Source organism: Crocodylus siamensis, chromosome 2, assembly GCF_052110815.1.
Source record: "Crocodylus siamensis isolate JL-2025a chromosome 2, ASM5211081v1, whole genome shotgun sequence".
In the NCBI taxonomy this organism is placed as follows: Eukaryota; Metazoa; Chordata; order Crocodylia; family Crocodylidae; genus Crocodylus; species Crocodylus siamensis.
Window position 1 is genome coordinate 225,233,872 of NC_143396.1, and position 19,594 is coordinate 225,253,465.

Consider the following 19,594-nt stretch of genomic DNA (forward strand, 5'->3'; position numbering starts at 1 on the left):
GACCGGGAGTCCTCATGGGACCAGCAAGGCTGGCAAGGCCCTGGGCTGGGTAGGGCAGCGTGCAGGCTAGCTGTGTCACTTCTCCCCTCCCCTCCCCTGCCTTCCCTGTATCCTGTCATACAGTGTGCCCCCAGAAGAGCTGCCAGCAGCCTTGAGTTCCAGCCCTAGCCAAGCTGCCAGCACCAGTCACAGGCTGATGGGATATGGTATGGTGAACAGTGGGGCAGCAGCCACCGGCACAACAGATGGGCAACGCTTGTCCCCAGCCTCTTGGCCCTGGGTGCCACCCTGCTAGACAACATCCCTAGCCCCCCCAAGGCTGTCTGGCCTGGCAGGCAGGGGTGCAACACATGCTTCTTCCCTTTTGCACTGAGCTGCTGCCACTACTGCCCCAGCTGTGCAGTGCCCCCAGCCCAACTGGGATGAGTCACAGCAGGATGAGGCAGCCAGCACCTGTCCTGGCCTTGGTCTGCTGTGCAGGACAGGCTGATTTGTCACCCACACAGCCCTGCCCCCTGCCAGCTCTCCTGGCAGGCTCTGGCCTCCCTTGCAGCATGACCATTACCCAACTCACAGGCCTCCTCAACCCCAGTGCTTCTGGAGGGAGCCTCCAGCTGTCCCCCAACCCCAGGTCCCAGCCCCCAGAAGTCCTACTTACCGCTAAGGCCACAGGAGGGAAAGTGAGTCTGGGCCAGATGCTCAGGCCTTGCCCCCTCTAAACAGGGTTTAGGGTTTCCCACCTTTTTGCCAGGGGCTGTTGCAGGCTGGAACTCTGCCAGCCTGTAGAGATCTGTTTGCAAAAGAGGAAATCTACGTTTTCCCTCAGGAAACAGAAAACCCGGATCCCTGCTCATTACCCAGCATGAGCGCACACCCAAGATGCGCCTTTTTTGCTATATGTAACACACTGACATGCAGACTTCAGCTGAACAAGGCACGAAGTAGAGATGCTCCTGTCAGCAAGCCGATAAGCATCACTCGGTGATTTCTTGATTCGTATGTGGGCAAATTGTAAGCATCCTTCCAACTCCTAAAGTGATAAATCTAAAAACACTGCATGTTTATAATCCCTGTCCTTCTCTGCCCAATATAAAGGGAGTGGGATTGAATCTTGGCTGTGTTTCTTCATACCATCATACTGTTGTTCATTTTCAAAGCTTAAATCTCAACAAAAGTACAACAAAATGATGCAAGTTTTTGAATTTCAAGCAGAAATGACTGAAGACTGTTTTCACTTTAATGCAGAGGCAAATGGTATAAATACTTTTTATCAAACATATTAGAAGTTTTCAGTGTTTTAAAAAAAATTAATCTAATCCTCTAGATGCACAAAATAAGTAAATAAAAAGGCTAGGTGTAGGCATTGAGCCACTCTGAAATATTTTGTCCTCCATAGAAGCTGTGGTACAAAATACCATACTGTGCACTTTATACCTCTGAGACAAGTTTGGGACTCTGTAGATGTCCTTATGGGCACTGTTCTGAGGATGTCTCAAAATGGAAAACTTGATGCTGGAGAATGGAACTTCATTAGCACTAATATTGACCTAATGTCAAGTAGAATGAGTGGCCAAGTCTTTTGTTAAATTAGCATGAAGGTATCAGTCCAGACAAGACTGAGGTTCATAATGGCTAGATGTAGAAAGCTACTAAAAAAAATACATCTGCAGTGATATGCATACCCTTGAATAAGAGGGGCAAGCTTTTGCATGGGTTTGCAGTTTGGAGGTACCAGACACAAGATTGCTTCTAGATGCTCTGACAGTAGCTGATTGCCTCTTTATCTACCCTTTCAGGAGAGTGCAGTTGTTTTCCTACCAATATGAACCTTGCTGTTTCCTTTGTCATTGCAAGATTAGATTGCTGAAATGGGATCTACGTGGCACTGTGCACTGAGATCATTTGGAAACTGAAGCCGGTATAAAAAGTGGCTGCTCACTTAATGAGCAGACGGTGTTATAAAATACCAGTGCTCTGTAACTTGAACTGATGACCTCCAGTTTGCAGATGGAGTTGAAGGTGTTGGTTGTAACCTCTGAGGCCCTTAAATGATTTGGGAACCTCATTATCCTTTGGTACTGCATGTCATTTAGTGTGATAATACCTTGGTCTTGATACAGATGAGTTGTATAAATCATAGACCACTTGATTGGAAAAGCAGGGGATGTGAATGGTTTCACTGGCAGAACTTAATTTGAGAAATCTCTCCCTCCTTTGGCCTGCCATAGTATGGATTTATTAGCCATTTGTATTCAGGAAGGCTGAAACAATACAGTGTTTCACACTTTTTTAGGTGGTGGTGCACATTGTGCTTTGCATGAAGTACTGCTAGTTATTCCAGGTGCTTAGAGCCATGGACAAGCTGTGGAAAAACAGAAATAAAATCCCATAAAGTACAATGCTCACACTTTCTTAAAGTTTTTACCTGTCTACAATGATATAACTCTCAAAAAAGAAAAAAAGGAGGTAGAAATGTGGATCTTGGTATATACCATATATTTAAGGATTAATAAAAGGTATTGCATTCAAGGTGTATGTACTTTTTGGTCCAACAGTGGACTGTCCCACAGCTCTGGCATGGGGCTGGAGGAGAACACCGTCTTACCAGCAGTGCTGGGTGGAGTGTCTACTGCAGTGGTGCTGAACTTTTTTAGACTTGAGGCACCCTTTGGAAAATGCCAGCTCTCCATTTTCACTTTTTTGTGAAAGCTAACCTACAGTTCTTGTATTACAAAGAACTCAAAAAGACCATGACTATGGATTTCTATTTGAAATCTCTTTTTATCCTGTAAATCATGTTTATAAACTTAAGTGCTAACATTGTGTGGGATTCTGTGGCATCCTTGAAAGCATCTCGAAGCATCCTGGTAAAGAATCACTGTGCATGTGCACACAAAGTTTGTGAAAGTAGCATAGTAGCTCTTCCTTACTTTCTTAAACCCTTCTGTTAGTTGCTTCTCAGCAACATGCTCACCACTCAACTGCCTTAATTGGAAGATAATTCTTTGGCTGACTTTGTCTCCTTGTTCAGGAATACCCTATGGTTTCTTAGCCCCTGGGGTATTAAAAGAGCTAAAATCCTCTGTTATTTAAGTACCTTTTTAATTCCAACTTTGGTTTGAAGTAAACCATGGGCAGGACCATCCCTGGGGGAGTGCCAATCAGGGTGATGGCCCCAGGCCCCACACTTTGGGGAGGCCCCCACAGAGCTGGGCAGAGCGGTGCAGCAACTCTGCACTGCCACCGCTTCACCTCCGGCTGCTTGGTACCCCTCCCCCCCTCCGCCAACCAAATCTGCCGCTGGCTTCCTTGCATCCAGGGGCGGTACTGCGCACAGGCTGATTTGTCTCGGGCTCCACACCCTGCTCAGGTCATCTCTGACTACAGGTACTCTTTGCACTGTCTTTCCCATCACCCATAAACTAAAGGACAAGCTTACAGTAATGCTGTTATAGTGCTGGGCAGTTTAGAAAGGCATGCAAGTTCTGACGTTCTCGAACAGCTCTCCAACCTCTCCTCTTCAACTGTGACTGCAGACTTGAGAAGCCAAGTCCAAGCAGACTGGACATTGGTTTGCCCATTTGTTAGGAAAACACCTGCCTGAAGAGCTACACCTGCCCCCCTCCCCCCCCCCACCTCTTGTCACCATATTCAGGTTGTCTTGGAGTAATCTCTGAGAAGAGTAAGTGTTCAGGCTTATGCCTGCCACTCCTCAGACTGAGCTCTGTGGGTGGTTCCTCACCTCTTGCAGATGAAACCACCGGACTGAATACCGCTTTTGAATCAGGCACGATCTGAAATGGAGGACACTATTACCTTTAAGCTAGGGACAGAAATTACACACAAAATGGTACAAGCGATTGGAAACCAGTTCAAATCTGTAACACAACAGAAGTTCAGTGCGCATAAACCACTTTCAAAATGGCCAGAATCAGTTTAAGATAAACCTGGATGGATGTAGCATCAGACTTAACTGATTTAGGTTAAACTGGTTTCTTGACCTTCTGTCCCAGATTTTAGGGAACAGCAGCTATGCTAAATGTTGTATCTTTATTCTGAAGATCCTTGATTTGTTCAACAACACATGTTCAAGTGTGTGTTAAGAAGTTATTAATCTTGTCCCTGATTGACTAGTTAGTAAACAACTGAATGTTTACGTTGACAAGTCTCCTGGTTGGGGGAGGCTTTTTAAAAGTGTTGGGTGGAGGGGAGAGATGAAAAGAAAATCCTACTATTAAGCCCTCTGTCTTGAAATTTGCAAGTGGTTAAAATAAAGGTCATAATGAAAACAGCTTGTAAAAATAAGCAAAGTTTCTCTAGTACTGGGAAATTCCTACTAGGTAGCATCAAGTAAACTAGCCTTACTCAGCATGACTTGGTACCTTTCATGCAACCACTTGCAGAGAGATTTCTGTAGTCTGGGACTTTTAACATTTTTTAGTTGTGTTTCAGTGTAGAGGAAAATAAAATGATTTTTGACCACACAGCAAACTCCATGTAAATGCCATTCTTGGGACAGGCTCAGACAGCTTCCAAGCTCAATACTTTCTAGACAGCTTGAGTCAGAACAGGCAACAGCTGTTGTTGCAGAAGGGCTAAAAAATGAATTGGTTTAAACTCCACAAAAAAGCTGTTGGTGGTTGAGAAAAGGCTACAGTGATAGGTTGTAAACTGACATGGCTAGTAAGAGAATCTTCCCATTCACAAATGTGAAGATTTAATTAATTGCTTTCTTGAATTCTAAAATGTATAATGCCCTATGTAAGTTACTAGTTCTCATAACCCCTTCTTGAGCTAGTTATTATTATCATTACATAGCTGGGACAGCCAGGACTTAGAGGTGTTAGGAAGCTTGTACACAGTCACAGAGTAATCAGTGGCAGGACTGGAATTAGAATTTGGGAATGAGGAGGTCCCTCAGAACAATGGTTCTGACCATGTGTTTTATAAGTTTATGGTAACATCTCGGATTACACTCTTTGAGGGAGGAAGAACAGATGCCCAATTGCTATTTATGATACCAAGTAGGCATTGTGCTCCGAGATTCAAGCGGCTGTAGCAGGTTAACCCAAGTTGGAGCACATTGCAGTGGTCTAGGCTGGAATTGCTGAAGGCAAGGACAATAATAATGAGTTCTGTACTGGAGAAATAGTTGCAGTTCTCATACTAGGCATGTACATAAAGAAAAAAAATGTTCTTTTTCTACCTGGAAGTTCAAGATATGTTAGGTTTCCATTGTACAGTGGCAGAAGTAGGAGTTACCTTACTAGGCCCTGCGGATGCCTCCCTCTAGATTACCAGCATCATTTTCCACCTTTGTCTATACTGAGCCTGACTTAGCCTGCTGTTTCTCCTCCAGATTCATGGCTTGGTCACCAGGGAAATAGGCTGGTCTGTATGGGAAAGAGCTGCTTGTCATCCATGCACATTAAGCTAGAGGGGTTACAAATCAAAACCCCACATTCGGCCTTCCCTCCCTCCAGAAGCTTGTGCAGTTGTCCAGCACAAGCTCCTAGGGCAGGAGCAGGCAAAATATGGCCCGCAGGCTAAATCCGGCCTGCCAGGCACTTCCATCCAGCCTGTGGCACCCCACAATGAATTGTGCCCCACCCAGCCTTTCCACCCCCGAGGGACATACCTTACTCCCATCCTCGGGGGTGGAAGGGCTAGCTCCACTAGCACAGGGTGGGCCTGCTGCTGCTGCAGGCTTCCCCAGCATCCCTGGGCAGCAGGGAGGGAAACTGGGTGTGGGCAGGACTGCACTGGGCGGGAGCATGGGGTTGGGGCTGGGGTTGGGGTGGCTGCAGCACAGAGCTTGGCTGGGCAGGGTATGGGTGTGAGGGCAGGAAGGGGATGGGGACCTCCCACACTCCCCCATGGCACTCAGCCCTGGCAGGCAGTGGGGGCAACAGCAGTGGGGGGGCGCTCTGATTGGCACTGCTGCCCCCCACCCCCACCATGCAACCCCCACCATAAACACACACACACACACACACACACCATATACCCCCCACCACATGCACACACACCCACAATATAGAAGACTAAGAATTTATTTTTGAGTTATTGTGCAATCACCTTGATATATAGTATACAAACGTAAATCTTGACAAAAATATTTTTTTAAATACAATTAAAATATGTTCTAGTAGGTGTTTGACTTTTAGTGTATGGTTGGTTTTTTTCTGGTTCTAAGATGGCAACCACCCTCCCAAAAGGAATATTTTTTGGGGGGGGGGGTAAGGGGAGAGACTTCTGGTGACAAAGGTCAGGGGTTAGGGTGGGACTTCTGATCCCAAGATGGTGGCCAGGGGGAGTGTGGCACCTGTCAAGCAGTGGGGCTACCCATGGGGCCCTCAACAGCTCACCAAACCTTGTTAAGATGCCCTCTGCCAAAAATAATTGCCCGCCCCTGTTCTCGGGCTTCCCTAAGCATAGAGACCAAACTTGCTGGAGCAGTAACGTTTATTCCAGGTAGGATTTGCAGATGGGAACAACTGCAATATTGTGGTCTCTGGAACCTCAACTTTTTGGACATTGGGAAAAGAATCAGCATGGTCACCTGATCATTGTCCTGTGCTAAGAGATAATCAGCTCTCATTAACATTGCTTACATGTCTCCTAAAAGCGTCTAGAATTTTAGATGTCCCTGATGTTGGCCTCTGCGTCTGTCAATCCCAGGATCTACTTAAAAACACAGTTGTGCATTATTACCCAGATGAGAGAGATTAAGAAAATGATACGCAGAAAACTTCTGAATTGGATCTGACCAGAACATTAAGGTCCTAAAAAGATAAGAAACTAAAGTTCTTAAAAAATTAAAATGAGGGTGGAGAATATCAGGGACAAGTACTGTACTAGTGCCTTTCCTGCTGAATTGCATGCCTACTTTGGGTTCTTCAGGTACCCAGGCATCTGTCTCAGCTCCTTGTTCTAAGGCTATCAAGTTATTTTGATAGATTGTTGCTATCATTTTGAATCATTTTCTCTCCTTTGTGAGGAAAAAAAGATTTAGAAGTTACTGCCGGAGCTATCAGTGGAAGGAAAAGAAGTGCTTGATGTGCACAGGCTGGCTGTGCAGAATACAATGAAAATGCTGTGAGAGAGTCCACGCTGTGTGGGCTTTTGCTGTGTTTTTTTTAATGAAGGCTGAAACCAAAGGCAGTGAGCTTCCTAGGGAAACTCTCTCAATCTGTTTGGGTTTTTTTGTTATTGTTGTTGAACACAGCTATGTCTTATGGATGCCTTGCCTATGACCAGGATAGAACTCATATTTCAAAAGCAGCATCTGGACATTGTATAGGGTGTTAGTAAAGTCTGTGTTTAATTTTCCTCCACTGATGCATGGAAGTAATTTTGGGGTTGCAAAGCATGGAGAGGATGGGAAGATGATCTAGTAAAATAATGAAACAGATGTGTTTTGAAGTCTCCACTTTATCAAATGGACAGGATCCAAAGCTAACCATTTTTGGAACCTCTGCATCCTGGGTTTCCAACACAGCCCAGATGAACTCTTTTATTCTGCTCTTGTGCTGCAGGAGACTGGGAACCTCGCTTTTCACTGACGAGGTATAGGTTGTAGCCATGTCTGTCTAAGGATACAGGCAGGCAAGGTTATTTGAGTAAATCTGATTTTTATAAATTAGACTAACTAAAATAGTTGGAAAAATTCTTTGCAAGCTTTTGGGTACAAATACTCTTTGTCAGGCTGAGGAAGCAACTGCAGTTGGCCTGTGCACACGGGGCATTTGGCTTTCAGCTCTCTGTATGTCAGGGTCACCATTTATCTGGAGAGCTCAAAGCACTTTATAGATATTATGTTGACTAAGAACAGCACATGAAATGACTGTCACCAAGATGGATTACCAGCTCAGCCCTGTTGAAAGGCCCTGTACTTACATTGATTTATAGTAGTGTTTAGAAGTCCCAGATACAACAGGGGTACCTTGATTCTAGATGCTTAAGTGTCTAGATTATAGATACTTAAGGACCAGGCTTAAAAATCAAAGCCATGTTCAAATTTTAGGGCCTGTCAACAAAAATTTTAACCAAGTTTGAGGGAATTGGGTTAGCACTGTAGTTCCAAATTGCTTTGGAACATGTCTTTGATCATTTAGTAATATGATTATCCTATTGATTGTACTCCTTTGAACAGGCAAATTCAGGCTAGTGCTATTGCTGGGGCACTGCTGAATTAAAACAACAGTCCACCTTTCCTTATGTAGAATAGCTCTTATTTCAGACCTGAAAACTCTCCTGCACTGTGTTTATTTGTGTGCAGCCCTCTCTGGGGTGTCATCATCTTTGTTGTTCCTGTGCCCCTCCTTCCCTGATTATTCCTTCCCATCCTAATGCTTAGAGTGTAAGGAGGAAATGGTTCAAAAGGGGCAAAAGCAATTAGATACCTAATCCCTCATTGGTAAGTCCATTGAGTCAGGGACATTTTAAACCACACAAGTCTAAAACTTCATTTTAAATAAACTGATAGAGGTCCCAAACAACTAGCAACCGACTAGAACTTTACTTTTTACAAATATAAAAATTCAGATTTAGGAGCATGATGTGATATCTTTCTTTTCCCTTTAGTTTTATAACCAGAGAGGAAAAAGGCATAGGAAAAAAATTCATATTTTAATCACAAGAAAGACAATATCCTTAATTATAGTGCCACTAGCAGACTGCCTCCATGGTTGGCTAATCATGGCAGAGCATTAATAAGCATACAGATTTTTTTTGCTACTGTGTAACATGTTAATTAAGATAATTCAACTCTGTGCTTCTCCTGAGTCACCAGCTGGGTGACTGCATTGGTGGAAGACTGCAATTAGAATCCTTATTTCTTCCCCTTTTTTTTGTCTTTTTAAAAATGCATTGGCATGTATGGAACTTCTATGAATGGGCCCTTTACTGTACACAGTGTAAGCACTTGTGTCTAATTATATAAATGCCCAGCTATATGATTATATATACAGATCTTCTTTCTTCAGTTTCATCTCATTTACTCGCATTAGTACATGAAAAATTAAGCCTCCTCTTTGAAATGCTTCTTTGCTAGGGAAACTGTAATTTCCCAATAAAGGTCTTAGTCCTGCTCAGTTTGAAATGTTGCCATTGACTTCAATGGGAGCAGCATCAGGCTCAGATAAGGCTGGAGAGCTGGTTTCCGTTGGATTTTGTCTGCTTCAATTAACTACCAGCCAAAGAAAGTTACATTTTGGGATGTTTCTAGGAAGGCCTGAAACATTTCCTGGGCAGGGTGTTTGGAAGTGTGTATTCACTTACAATAGAGGCTTTTTATTACATTCTGCTGCAAATAGAGTATAAAGAGGTTCTTTAACCCCAATGGTTATGTCTGGGATCTGGCAGCTGATGCCATTTCTGATTTGTGCCTCGGGAGATGAGCCATCTTCTCATATGCTAGAGAAACCCAGACTACTTGAAAGAAGATATCTAGGGAGGCCCCTCACCATAGGACTACCAGTTCCCCACAAACCATCCTTTTGCTAGAAACCTGCAAAAAATGTGGGCATCTGATATAACTGCATTATTATCCTGTGAAGTTTGGCTCTAAATAGTCTGTTAAAGTCTGACCTTTATACAAGATTCTTGGGCAGCTTGCTGCAGTTATAAATATTGTGTTTACTCAAATACAAGATGAGTTTTTCCCCCAGTCAGCATGGGGAAAAAAATTCCCTTGTTTTATATTCACATACAAGGAAACCTCAATAAATACACTGTTTATCATAAAACTGCTGCCAAAAGCAGCATGTGCTCAGTAATGGGCACCAACTCTGAAATTAAATGTAACCAGCACTGAGCATGATTATAAAACATACCGCTACAACAAGGATAGGTTAATGCAACTCATCTTAATAAGACATATGGTAGTGCCCATTAAGTGCAGTCCCCTTAATTGCTGACTTTTTCAGGTCATGGTGAGCCACTACATTGCATGCATTTCACATTCCTTTTCACTCCCACAGCTAAGCTGCACCTTTCTTTCCTATTTCCAGTGATTTTTGTTTCTTCATCGGCATTAAAAGTCTGGCAAGCATCACCAAATGGGGCGTCACACTGCTTATCCAGAATCTCTCTGTTGCCCCCTCTCTTGGCCTGTTGTAGATGATTAGTATGGTCCTGCCCTCCATGAGGTGGAGTCGAACCAGGCTGACCTGTGCTTCTTCTTCATATACATTTTTGGAGGATCCCAGGACTCATGACAAGAACACCCAGTTCCAGTCATGAGTTGGGGGGGTGCGGGTGCGGGAAAAGCACTAATGAGCACATGGTTCCTTTATTTTGGGGATCTGGATTACACACACTTATTGAGCAGTGCTGAGTTTTTGAGTAATCACAGCGTGTAATGCTGTTGACTCTGGTAGGGCCCAGGCAAGTGAAGTGTATGGTAAATTATGAACCATTTCATAATAGCCACAAAATGGCTACAATTGTGGGTTGAGGGAGTAGGGACATTAAAATTTGCTGCCACCGTGTAAAAGTTTACATATCTGAGCTGCCCCTTCTAGTGACCTGGGCACATGTTTCTGAATGTTGCTACTGAAGAAGAATCATCTATATGACTGCCGGTATCTCTGTTGGTCAAGAACATGGCTTTAAAATATTGGATATAAGGAGGAGGCAGGCTCTCAAATGGTCTCTTCAAAAGTCCCAGTGCCAGTCAGGTAAATGCTGCATGACTCGTACCCAACAGCTCAGAGAAACTCATAAGCCTAAAGCATGTGAGCCTGCCCATTGGTAACATGAGCCATCTCATTTATATTTAGAGTACTTGAGGAGCCATCTCCTAATCAGATGTTAGATATGAAGCTAGGTATTCATAATGGTGAGAACAATGGAGTCAGCTTGCCCAAAAATAAACCAGTGGTGGGAGACCACTATACTAAAGGCTTTAGTGTGCAGGAAGGCAAACACTGATTGCTGTTTATGTCAAGATATTAAGATCCTGAAAAATCAGGTTGGGTCTCTATATGGTTTGCTGTGATAACCATTTCCATGCCTAGCAGTTTGTGGCCTGCTAGTTCATCCCTTCGTATAACTGCTTTCTGAACCAGAGCGGTGGGCAGGCAGGTAGAAAGATCATAGGAACCCATATTAGTGACATTCCTGTACAACCTAGGAATTAGTTTCACTTTGGAAAAGAGGAGAGTGGTTTTGCTATAGCTGATGCAGAGGGGTGTAAAATAAGCACATCTATTCCCTACTCCAAGTCAGACTGCTTCCTAGAGAGGAGTTCCTGAGCTGTCAGGTCAGGTTTTGCAGGTTGCGCATGACATGCCGGGGGGGAGGAAGGGCCATGACCTATGCTGGTTTTAACTCTTGGGACAGATGATAGCTGGTCCCCTTCACTAGCCATCTCATGTAGCCAAACATAAGTGTCGCTTGATGAAGGAAGGAAATGTATGCATGATTGGCCTTTTTACTTAAACAACATAGCGCCTTCAGACTCTAAGGTGAGATCTTGAGAATCTCTGTTGTGTAGTCACAGTGTTTCAGATGACAAAATTGGTGATGGCAGTAGTGCTGGCCTCTCTACGAACCAGCTACCAGGCAGTGGTGGAGCAAGAGATTTTGACTGGAGGAACCCTTTAAAGCAGTATTGGCGGGAATATTTCTTTTCCCAGGACAGCAAACAGCTGACTAGCCGAACCCTTTTGGGGGTAGGGGGATGAAGTTCTCGTGAGAAAAGGAGCTAGCCTGGACAATGAGCTTCCTGTCTGCCAGCTGGGAAGATTTATATAATAAAAGCTTTCAATGCTGAAAATGGCATTGCATGCATTTTCTTTCTGTATCACTTTTCTGGTTCTCTTTGTTGTTGTGTACACAGTGGCTTCTTAGTGCTGAGTGGGGAGATTTTCCTTGGTGAGTGCAGGGGCTTTAAGCCATCAATTTCTGTGGACTTTAAACTTGAAAAGAATCCCATCTCTCACAAGACTCTTCCCAATGTGTTCTGGTATAAATCCATGTCATGTTGTCTCTCGGAGTCTGCAGACAGTCATGTTGGTGCCTTGGCTTATGCTCATACCTTGGACAAGCAGACAAAAAGGGAAATTTCTCAGGCCATTTCCCTGCTCATCAGAACCTGAAGGGCAGCAGTAGTGCTGTTTTGGATGGTCAGGTCGTATCTTGCAGTTCTACATGAGCAGTCTGGGTACCAGAGACCCACTCTAGTTTATATTCAGGAAGAGTAAGGGACCCAGAAGGAGGGCTGAGATTGAGGAGTAAATTAGCAGGGACCTCTTGGCCCTTTATCTGCCCTCAGGTCCATTCTCAAAACAGCCGTGGGGGGTAATGGAAGGGTGAAGTAATGGAGACACGTCCCATTTCTTGTATGAGAAGTTGTGGACAGGGGAGAAGACACAAATAATCCTCTTTCCAAGTGGAGTCTAGAGCAGGTGAAGTGTAGAGGGTACACTCAAAGGGATCAGTAGCCTGCTAACCAGAAAACTTGTGAAACTTGTTAGCCTTCATTAGATCCCTGGGTGGGGGAACAGTAGAGAGGGACATGCTTCCTATCTCTGAGTAGCAATACTTGTCCTGCCTCTGGCTGGTAAGGACCAGTAAATCTTCCAGAACTTGATCTCATTTCTACTGTTCAAAGTATTCAAGAGAATACAAGTCATAGGCATTATATCAATATCTGTCTATCTATTATCTGCTAATTAATATATATAGGGCTTAGTCCATTTGTCTGTGTCTGTCCATCCGTAACGCTCTTGGGGGTTGTGGCTTCAGCCAGTGCTGCATCAAGAATGACTGGGGCGGAGGGGTTGGAGCTACCCACCTCCCCATGCCATTTGTGCTGCCACTGCCTCCTGGGGGGGAGCTTGCACACGGCCACCATCATCTAATGCCCTGTGCTGCTGCCACTCCGTATCCAGCCACATGTCATACCCCTCCCCCCCAACTCTGCATCTTGCCCCATGCCACATGTTCAATATATATTGAACATCTGGCAGGGTAGCCATGCCACTGCAGCATGCCAGGCACATGATAGGGCTTGGTTGACAGCCCCCCTCCCTCCCCGGTACAGTCCTGAATGGGGCAACACAGGATTGGAAGGGGTCAGCTCTAAATCACTGTGTAATGTCAGCTGTGTCTCTGCTTCCCCAAGTATAAAAAGAGATGAAAACACCCTTTCCTGTCAGCAGAGGTAACGTCAGTAATACTTGTGACTTTCTCAAATGTGTCCATAACAAATGCGCCAGGAGAAACATGAGGGAATGACTTATTCGATCATCATTGTCTGGCCTGAAGAAAATAAGGCAGGGGCCGCCTACCTTGTGAGGTGGGTGAAAACACCAAGCAGCTACCTCATTCTCCTGTGTATCATCCATCCTGGACACTGAATGAGGCAGAGATCTGTGGAGGAGGGAAAAACAGTATGCATGCATGTAATTGAAGGCTGCATTCCAAAGCTTTCACACAAAGAAGCCAATTTAAGGTTGCACAGGGGGAACTTGAATTCTGATCTTGCCAAGCTTTTAAGTGCTTGGCTATAACCTAAATATGTTTTTTTTTTTTTTTTTTTTTTAAGGATAGCTTTTTGTGTGTGTAACTTGCATAGAATCACCAGCGTAGGTGGCCCTTTATAGCAGAGTGAAGCAAACAAAGAAGGAGAACACTGCCCAAGAGGGCTTCTGATCTAAAAGGCTTGTGTGGGTGTAGTGCAAAAGAACAGAGAACAGAAGAAACACTGTTGGCCATTAATCTAGTGAGGGACGAGAATCAATATGAAACCTATATGAGAATCCCACATCTCTGCCCTCAGGAATGGGACCAAGCTGGCTGGTTCTCCACAGTATGTTCTGTAATAGCACTCATTCAGATTTTCCTTCAATAAAACATACTATTCTAGAGGGACTTGTTCAGTAGGTGACTGAGCATAATACCCTGGTGCTCAGTTTATGGGCAAGACCCAATGCCATAACTCTGAGCCAGATGTTTAAACCTTCTCTTCCCCATCTGGGTGCAAATGCAGCAGAAGTGCTAGAAATGTCCCACATAGGGAGGCACAAACTTCTGCATGGGAGATGCCGTCTGGAAGAACTCAGCAAAAACAGTACAGAAGAACAGCTGGTCAACCAACTTTCCTCTAAAGTGCTCCAGACATAGTGGGCATGCAAGTGGTGTTCAGCCTCCTCCTCAATGCTAAGGCTTTATAGTAGTGTCTATGGAGCAGGCTGTTGGACAGGGTGGGGACACAAAGTGAGAGTTTCTTCTCCCTCTGTACTTCATAACTTCTCTGTGAAGTTTTCACATGCTTCAGCTTTGGACTGTTAGGATTTGGTGTTGAGTTTTGTTCTCTGAGTTGTAAACTCCCTCTTCCCCTCCCCTCTTCTCAATGAGAAATCCTGGAATCAAAGAAAATTAGGGTTGGAAGGGACCTCAGGAGGTCATCTAGTCCAACCTCCTGCTCAAAGCAAGACAATCCTGACATATCATCCCAGCCAAGGCTTTTTCTACCCAGGCCTTAAAAACCTCTAGGACGGAGAGTTTACATTCTCCCTAGGCAGTGTGTTCCAGTTCTTTACTACAATCCTCGTGAGTTTTCCCTCATATCTAACCTAAACTTTCCTTGCTGCAATTTGAGTGCATTGCTCCTTTTTCTGTCATCTGCCACCAGTAAGAACAGTCTAGCTCCAAGATTTTGCCCTGAAATAGTTAGTACCTACCTTAAATTCTCACTTTTGCTGATGATCATTTTAACAGAGGTACCTGGTTCTCCTGGGATTTGGGGTGAAACTGTAGTACCATCACTTTTTTCTGAGTGCTACAGAAAAGAGGCAGGTTCCAGAGGTAAGGAGAGGGCACGAGTTACCACACAGTGGTTAACTAGAAAAACGTGAATTTATTCAGACCCCAAAGAGTCTCCTTCTAAAATATGGATACACTTCTTTCTTCCTGCAGTTTTATTGTGGTGATTTAAAGGGGGGAAGTGTTGGATTCATCTTTGCAGCATTTCATAGACATTAGGGCTGGAAGGGACCTCGCGAGATCAGGGGGTCCAGCCCCCTGCCCATGGGGCAGGAAGTCAGCTGTGGTCAGATCACCCAGCAAGATAAGCATCCAAGTGTTTCTTAAAAGTATCCAGAGTAGGTGCTTGCACCACTTGTGGGGGGGAGTCTATTCCAGACTCTGGAGACTTAGACAGTAAAGAAGTTTTTCTTTATATCTAGTCTAAAACAGTCTTCCAGCAGTTTGTGACTGTTAGACCTTGTCTTCCCTTGGGGTGCCCTGGTGAACAGATGTTCTCCCAGTTCCTGATGCACACCCCTTATAGGCTGCCACCACGTCACCCCTGAGCCTTTCCATCTCCAGGCTAAAGAGTCCCATGCCTCTCAGCATCTCCTCATAAGGCCTGTTCTCTTGACCTTTAAACACGTTCGGTGTTTGAATAATATAAGCATATTTGTTTTGCTGTTTGCACTGTCCAAATTCTTGGAGGAGGAACACCTTCAGAAGAGGCAGAAGGGGTTCCATGGAAAAGGGAGACTGATGCAGTGCATATAAAAGGCTCTGTCCTGCCAGCAATAACAGTGAACTGCCAGCACAGACAAAATCTGAATGAATGAAGATCCTGTTTTTTACATCAATTTCCTTGTTCTCTGGGATTTTGTTTTGTTTGTGGAGTGGTTATTTACTACGTACTGGCAGAAATGTGTGGAAATAAAAAAAAAAATTTGGTTTTCTGTACAGCCTCATCTGCAGGTCACATTTGGCCTCAAATTTGCTCCTCCTTTTAAAAAAGAAAAGAAAAGGGGGAAAAAAACTCTATAGGAGTAATCCTACACAATGTGTCTTTAAAGTGTTCGGTAGAAGCTAATGCTGCTCGTTAATATTTTGCAAACCAAACTTTGTGACCCGGTGCCTCTGACAGAGACACTGTCTAGAAACAAATTAAGTTGAATAGTCTGTTTCCAATTGGCTGTGATGGGAGAAATGGAAAAAGCATGTAGGGAAATATAAGCAAGACTTTCAGCCCTCTCAATATTTGTTGAAGTTGATGATAACAATGTAGATAAGAAACATTTATATTCAAAAGTGATTTCCCCCCCCCCCATCTGATGATGTATCTTTAAAAAATATGAAGGCAAGGATATTGGGTCTTGTCACTGGAAATGTTTGCCCTCTCTGGTCCAGCGACCGCGTGATCAAGGAAATATTTAAATTGAGTAGTCTGGGTGATTATATTTTAACTTCCTCCACTTAGTAACTAAATTATAATAATGGAATAAAAGTTGGCATTCAACAAATGAATCAGATTTGTTGGGACTATAACCTATGAAGCAAACCTTTGTTTTCATATTGCCACTTTTCTGCCCACTTCTAGTAATTAGTGTTTTGCAGAAGTCGGTGGTGGAAGTGTGCATCATGTTTCTCAGAATACTTTTGCAACAGTTGCATAACTGAGGTCTTCTGTGGCATTGTAATGATGGCGTCTTGCCTTTCTTCTTTTCCTTTTACTTTAGTTTGTCCCCGGCCACCAGAGCCTGAGAATGGAGGCTACAAATGCCACCCAACTCCGTGCAGAGAGCCTCTGATAACTGACAGTGTCATAGAGTATTTCTGTGATGAAGGCTACATGCTGAAGGGAGGTTACAACTTCCTGACCTGTGAGAATGGAGAGTGGAATCCAACCATGGAAGTTAGCTGTAGGCTCAGTGAAGGTAAGTAATGCATTCCACCATCTGAGATGCTAAATGTCCTATTTCCCATTTGACTGTCTTCTCTGATGGCAATTCTAAAGTTTATACCAAGTTAGTGTCCAGAAGACTGCATTTGGGCCAGGCCCCATTGCACTGGGTACTGAGCAAATGTAAGTGGCAGTCCCAGCCCCCTAGATTTCTCTTACTACTTCTTCCTCGTTGGAGTCCAGCCCCTAGCCTTTGACACAGAAATGTGTCCTGTGGATCTGTGCTTTAGGATGCGCTTCTCCACCCTGACTCAAGGGGAGATTTATGCTGCAACCTGTTATCTCAGCAGGTTATTATAAGAGAAGGGGGGCAGAAGTAAGTTGCTCAATAGTGTACAGTTTAGATGCTGCTACTTTGCCTCTAACAGAGGCTGTGCTGTCCTTCCAGCAGTAGTACTTCCCTTCAAATGGGCATACCCTTGACCTAGAGTATGGCTGTCCTCCTTGGTCAACACTTTGACACTTGCTTATAGAAGGCCATGTTTACCTGATTGGCAGCTTGTGACCTGCTCCAGCACAGGGCTCTGTGATGCTTGTTCTGTCTTTGGCCTGACAGTAATGGGTGTTGCTGACAAGTGTTTTCTGTTTCGTTTCTTTCCAAATGGAAATCCACAGCTTTGTTCTGTGGGGCTCTCCCCAGCTGCACAGGAATTCCTCACCCATGACTGGAAAGTAAAGCACTCTGCAGGAAAATGTTTATCGTGCTGCTGCATTTCATTGTCCATGGGTCTTCTGGTTAAAAAAAAATGTACAGGATAAAAACCTGTGGAAAAACAAAAAGACTCCCTCCTGCCCCTTGCTGACCCTCTAGTCTTCCTGCCGAGTCATCCTGCCAGTTTACAGACCTCTAAGATTACTGAAGAAAAAAGTAAAGTAACTTGTTTGGAAAGGAGCAGAAGAGCTCCCCCTCTCTCCACCTTCCCTCACCTCTCCCTCCTTCCCACTTCTACCACCACTTCCCCTTGCCCTTGGAGTTCACACTGGTTCTGCGATTGCTCCCATGCTGTCCTAGAGCAGTAGTTTGCCTGATGTCCCTGCTAAGTCTGTTCTCCAAGCTTTGTTCTGAGCTCCTGTGCAAGAGAAAACGAAATTCACCTGGCACCAGATAGACCCTGCATGGGCTCTTCGAATTCATTAAGACTTCCGTTGGTCATCACAGTTCCTCTTCTATCCCCAATCCTTGCCAGAAAGCTGTACCACAGCAGTTAGCCTGTCTTGGATACCATTCCCAAAAGGTAGCATTTTCGCCACATTAGGACTGGAAGTAGCAAGTGACAAGTAGTGATCATGCAGCTCCTCTGTAGTGTCTTGAGGGATGGAACATGACCTGGGCTGGCCAGAAATATAGGGCTGTTAAAACTTGGGGTATACCTCCAATGCCCATGGCTGATGAGCAGTGCTGCTGGGCAATGGTGAACACTGCTTGCCCTCAGCCCTACTTATATTCAAGATTAGTGCAAATTCATTCAGCTGCAATAGTTACTGGACATCCATTGTCATCAGCTGTGTATAGTTGGAAGCACAGATGAGTTTTAATGATTTAGTGGCATCTTCAGAGTGAGGAAGTCAAACTTGGAAAAAGAGCAACTCTAACAATTACTTAGTTGAAGTATGAGTAAAATCCCACCTGCCTCAAACAAACTAAATGAAAGGCCTGGCAGACCTGGAAGTGGGGAAAAAACACTCTGTATTACTGACGCTAGTCCCTTGGCTATCCCACATTAATACTAGCCTTTAACAGTCTCACCAATTGACTAATAGCTAGCTGTGTTCCAGTTCCCTGAAGCTGCACTTGGGAAAGTTAGCAGCTTTTACAGCATTGCATACTGGTGCTCAAAAATTAACACTGACGTTTGCTTACCCCTCCTGGTAAATTTTTCACCCCTCTGCTCCTCCAGAAACACAAAGCCCAGTTCAATCTCCCTTTAGGGTACAAAAGCAGAATGTAGTATGGTGTGCTCCTCTGAAGCTTCTACCTGCCACTGAAACATTTTAGCTATTTGAGGACAAAAGTAGCCACCCAGCAGGCCAACACTAGAGCATGATGAAGTGAATGCAAGGATAGGTTTTCAGGCCACCTGGCTGCGTTTTGAGACTCTTGGTTGTGGCCCTAAGGAATACATTGAATTCTAGCAAACTGGAAGTTGTGCTGTACTGGAGTGAGTTACATAAGGATGCCCTGTATATGAAGCATGTAGGAACTAAAGATCACTGGCGAGAAGGTTTGTACAGAAATTGGTGTTTGTCACATACACAGTGTAGGGAATAGCAGCAGTGCCCAGGCAGATACACAAAGCAGAGAAGGGAAGGACTGGCTGGGGCATCTCAGTCCTGCTCTCTAGTTCATAGGATGGTTCTTACTGTCTGGTTACTAGCAACTTGTTTACATTATAAATATGCCAAGAAAGGAGATTTCCATCTCTTCCATGGGAGCCCATTCCATGGGGTAAGAAATCCTGTTATCGGAAGTCTTCCTGTTGTTCAGCCTAAGTTCCCTTTTATGAAGCTGAACAATTCTTCTCTTTCTGGTAATACTGGGTTTCTTTGTTAGATGTCCCTTATTCAAGCTATGCATAGATCTCTTAAATCAACCCCTCCAGCCTCTATTCACTTTTGTTTGTCTTTTCCCTGAGCTGCCCCAAGTCTTTTCAGAGGAGCCTAACATGCACTTTGTTTGTACAGTTGCTTTTTTGGGACACGAATGATTTAATTTCTGTTTCTTTCGGATTTTGTAGGCAAAGATTCTCCCCCAACGATTGGGGTGCCCACCTTGTCCATCGTGGCCTCCACAGCGAGTTCAGTAGCTCTGATCCTGCTCCTCGTGGTGTTGTTTGTTTTGCTGCAGCCAAAGCTGAAGTCCTTCCATCACAGCAGGTGAGC

The 19,594-nt window shown here is 44.4% G+C and overlaps 1 protein-coding gene across 5 annotated transcripts in view; it reads left to right on the forward strand.

Moving 5' to 3' along the window:
- Nucleotides 1-19,594, forward strand: part of SUSD6 (sushi domain containing 6) — a 121,402-nt gene that overhangs the window by 91,503 nt on the left and 10,305 nt on the right. For all 5 annotated transcript variants that reach the window (XM_090033234.1, XM_090033232.1, XM_090033233.1 and 2 more), the window contains exons 3-4: nt 16,491-16,688; nt 19,450-19,588. In XM_090033234.1, coding sequence (XP_089889360.1) covers nt 16,491-16,688; nt 19,450-19,588 — 337 coding nt within the window. The remainder of the gene's footprint in view (nt 1-16,490; nt 16,689-19,449; nt 19,589-19,594) is intronic.